Raw genomic sequence first — 3,920 nt, 5'->3', positions numbered from 1 at the left:
GCACTATACAACTCCCCCAATCCCAGCTCCCCCCCCCCCCCCATCCACATCTCTGCCTTCCTCCCCGGCACCCAACCTCTCCCCTCTCCCCTCTCCCCTCGCTGCAATAGTGAGCACAGGGATTAAAAAGCCCCTGACAGGGAAAACGGGCACGGGCGGGAGGGGGGGGGGGGGGCAGTGCCAGAGCCGGCACAGATTGGGGAACCGGTGACGTACACATAGCCAGGGAGGGGAGAGAGACAGAGAAGGGGGGGGGGGGGGAGAGGGAGGGAGAGAGAGAGAGACAGGCAGGTGAAAGAGGAGGATAGAGGGAGATGGGAGGGAGAGACAGGAGATGGTGAGAGACAGGAAAGGAGAGAGAAAATAGAGAGACAGGAGAGGAGAGAGAAGATAGAGGGAGAGGGAGGTGAGAGAGACAGGAGGGGGAGGCGAGAGAGACAGGAGGGGGAGGCGAGGAAGAGACAGGAGGGGGAGGCGAGAGAGACAGGAGGGGGAGGCGAGAGAGACAGGAGAGGGAGGTGAGAGAGAGACAGGAGAGGGAGGCGAGGAAGAGACAGGAGAGGGAGGTGAGAGAGACAGCAGAGGGAGGTGAGAGAGAGACAGCAGAGGGAGGTGAGAGACAGGAGAGAGGGGGAAGAAGGAATGAGAATCGGTGAGAGTGAGTGACAGATATAGAGAGAGAGAGAGTGAGTGACAGATATAAGGAGAGAGTGAGTGAGACTCGCAGGGGAGGAAGGTGAGAGAGACAGGAGAGGGGGGAGAAGGAATGAGAATCGGTGAGAGTGAGTGACATATATAAGGAGAGAGTGAGTGACAGATATAAGGAGAGAGTGAGTGACAGATATAAAGAGAGAGTGAGTGAGACTCACAGGGGAGGAAGGCTCTCTGTAGAGATCAGGTGAGGGGGGTCTATATGCCCTGACTGACCCTTGCCACTGTTGTCCTCCTGTGGCATGGAGGGTCTGTGCTCCCCCTCGAAGTGGCCAAGTCCGCTCTAGTGGCCGGGGGGGGGGGGGGGGAGGGGGTGATGCTGGCATGATCCTTTCCTGACGGAGATATGGCAGTGCTGTGGTGGGTGCTTCTCTGGTGCCACCATACCCACCACATTCTCCATGCCAACGAGGTCTTCCAAAGCCCCACCTGGACCAGCACTACCAAGGAGAGGACACCCTCCCCTCCTTCCCCTCCTCCATCCACCTCTTCCCCTCTCCCACCTTCCCCCTCTCCTCCATCTCCCACCTCCCCACCCACTCCCACCTTCACCCCCTCTCCCTTGCCCCCCTCTCCTGCCACCCCCTCACCCACTCCGGACCAGCCCGATGAGGAGGGCAGGAGGGCAGCGCTGCGGTTCCTGCACTCGGGGGACCCCCTCCTTCTGTCCGAAGCCAACTGCTCACGGAGGTTTGAGCTGACGGACCTGCAGGGGCCCCCACCGGACACTCTGCTGTCCCACGCCCAGGGGCCACAGGGCAGCCTTCTCTATGCCACCAACTTCCTCAACATGATCTTCCAGGCCAGCGACATGCGTGAGTCCAGTGTGAGGGAGGACACCGAGTGGTACCATGCCCTGGTGAGGAGCCTGGCAGGAGAGGACCTCCCCACCCGCAGGGCTCTGCTGTCCTTCACCGCGCACCCCATGTCCTCCAAACCCCAGCTCCTTCTCCAAGCCACCAAGGAGGGCCACCAGATCCTGCTGAGGGACCTCTCTTCCCCCCTCCACCATGGGAGGCACCGGGAGGACTGGGTGTCCGGGGGGCAGCTTCCAATCCAACCCTCCTCTGGCCAAGACCACCCTGCTCAATGACCTCCGGAGCCTGGATACCCCCAAGTGGAGCCAGGGGGACAGTTACATGGCGGAGGCCAGCCAGGTGCGGTGGTCCCGGCCCTTCCTGGAGTGTGAGGGGGGCAGCTTCGTGCCGGGCTGGAGGGTCTCTCTGACCGCGGGGTTCTACGGTCTGAAGCCGGACCTGAGCCCGGAGTTCAAGTAAGGGGGGGGGGGGGGAGAGGGGCAAGGGAGGGGGGAGAGAGGGGGGAGGGAGGGGCAAGGGATGGGGGAGAGAGGGGCAAGAGATGGGGGAGGGAGATGGACGAGGGGGGAGAGGGGCAAACGGGTAAGGGAGGGGGGAGAGTGGCAAGGGATGGGGAGGGGAAAAGGGACAAACGAGTAAGGAAGGAGTAGAGGGGTAAGGGATGGAGAGGGGTAATGGAGGGGAGAGGGGCAAGGGAGGGTAGAGAGGAGCAAAGGAGGGGGAGAGGAGCAAGGGCGGGGGAGAGGAGCAAGGGAGGGGGGAGAGGGGCAAGGGAGGGGGAGAGGGGCAAGGAAGGGGAGAGAGGGACAAGGGGAGGGGGGAAAGGGGCAAACGGGTAAGCCAGGGGGGAGGGGCAAGGAAGGGGAGAGAGGGGGCAAGGGATAGGAGAGGGAGGTGAGAGGGGCAAAGGAGTGGAGAAAGGGGCAAGGGAGGGGGGCAAACGGGCAATGGAGGGGGAGAGGGGCAAACGGGTAAGGTAGGGGAGAGAGGAGCAAGGAAGGGGAGAGGGGGCAGGCAGGGGGAGAGGGGGCAGGCAGGGGGAGAGGGGGCAGGGAGGGGGAGAGGGGGCAGGGAGGGGGAGAGGGGGCAGGGAGGGGGAGAGGGGGCAGGCAGGGGGAGAGGGGGCAGGGAGGGGGAGAGGGGGAAGGCAAGGGGAGAGGCCCTTCTTTGCTGCCTGTTACAATGTATCTGAAGTGTTTGTGGTTATTACTCAGGGGTTGGGTAATTAACATTACCCGTGTGGTTTCACTTAGAGGTATATATAAATATATACTGCTCCACTGTGTGACCTCATATACATATATACTGCTCCGCTGTATGACTTCATATACATATATACTGCTCCACTGTGTGACCTCATATATACATATATATACTGCTCCGCTGTGTGACCTCATATATACATATATATACTGCTCCACTGTGTGACCTCATAGATACATATATATACTGCTCCGCTGTATGACTTCATATACATATATATACTGCTCCGCTGTGTGACCTCATATATACATATATATACTGCTCCACTGTGTGACCTCATAGATACATATATACTGCTCCACTGTGTGACCTCATATACATATATATACTGCTCCGCTGTGTGACCTCATATATACATATATATACTGCTCCGCTGTATGACTTCATATACATATATACTGCTCCGCTGTGTGACCTCATATATACATATATATACTGCTCCGCTGTGTGACCTCATATATACATATATATACTGCTCCACTGTGTGACCTCATAGATACATATATATACTGCTCCGCTGTATGACTTCATATACATATATATACTGCTCCGCTGTGTGACCTCATATATACATATATATACTGCTCCACTGTGTGACCTCATAGATACATATATACTGCTCCACTGTGTGACCTCATATACATATATATACTGCTCCGCTGTGTGACCTCATATATACATATATATACTGCTCCGCTGTATGACTTCATATACATATATACTGCTCCGCTGTGTGACCTCATATATACATATATATACTGCTCCGCTGTGTGACCTCATATATACATATATATACTGCTCCACTGTGTGACCTCATAGATACATATATATACTGCTCCGCTGTATGACTTCATATACATATATATACTGCTCCGCTGTGTGACCTCATATATACATATATATACTGCTCCACTGTGTGACCTCATAGATACATATATACTGCTCCACTGTGTGACCTCATATACATATATATACTGCTCCGCTGTGTGACCTCATATATACATATATATACTGCTCCGCTGTATGACTTCATATACATATATACTGCTCCGCTGTGTGACCTCATATATACATATATATACTGCTCCGCTGTGTGACCTCATATATACATATATATACTGCTCCACT

The 3,920-nt window shown here is 55.4% G+C and overlaps 1 protein-coding gene across 1 annotated transcript in view; it reads left to right on the top strand.

The window, feature by feature from the left end:
• Window positions 1–324: 324 nt before the first annotated feature.
• The window catches only part of LOC142476783 (metabotropic glycine receptor-like), a 45,751-nt gene continuing 42,155 nt past the window's right edge, over window positions 325–3,920 (top strand). Inside the window, 2 exon segments of the mRNA XM_075581950.1 lie at window positions 325–1,764; window positions 1,766–1,984. Of these exon segments, the coding sequence (XP_075438065.1) occupies window positions 1,058–1,764; window positions 1,766–1,984 (926 nt within the window). The 5' untranslated portion in view covers window positions 325–1,057.

The sequence above is a fragment of the Ascaphus truei genome, unplaced genomic scaffold (assembly GCF_040206685.1).
Source record: "Ascaphus truei isolate aAscTru1 unplaced genomic scaffold, aAscTru1.hap1 HAP1_SCAFFOLD_1736, whole genome shotgun sequence".
In the NCBI taxonomy this organism is placed as follows: Eukaryota; Metazoa; Chordata; class Amphibia; order Anura; family Ascaphidae; genus Ascaphus; species Ascaphus truei.
This window is presented reverse-complemented; position numbering and strand designations above follow the sequence as displayed.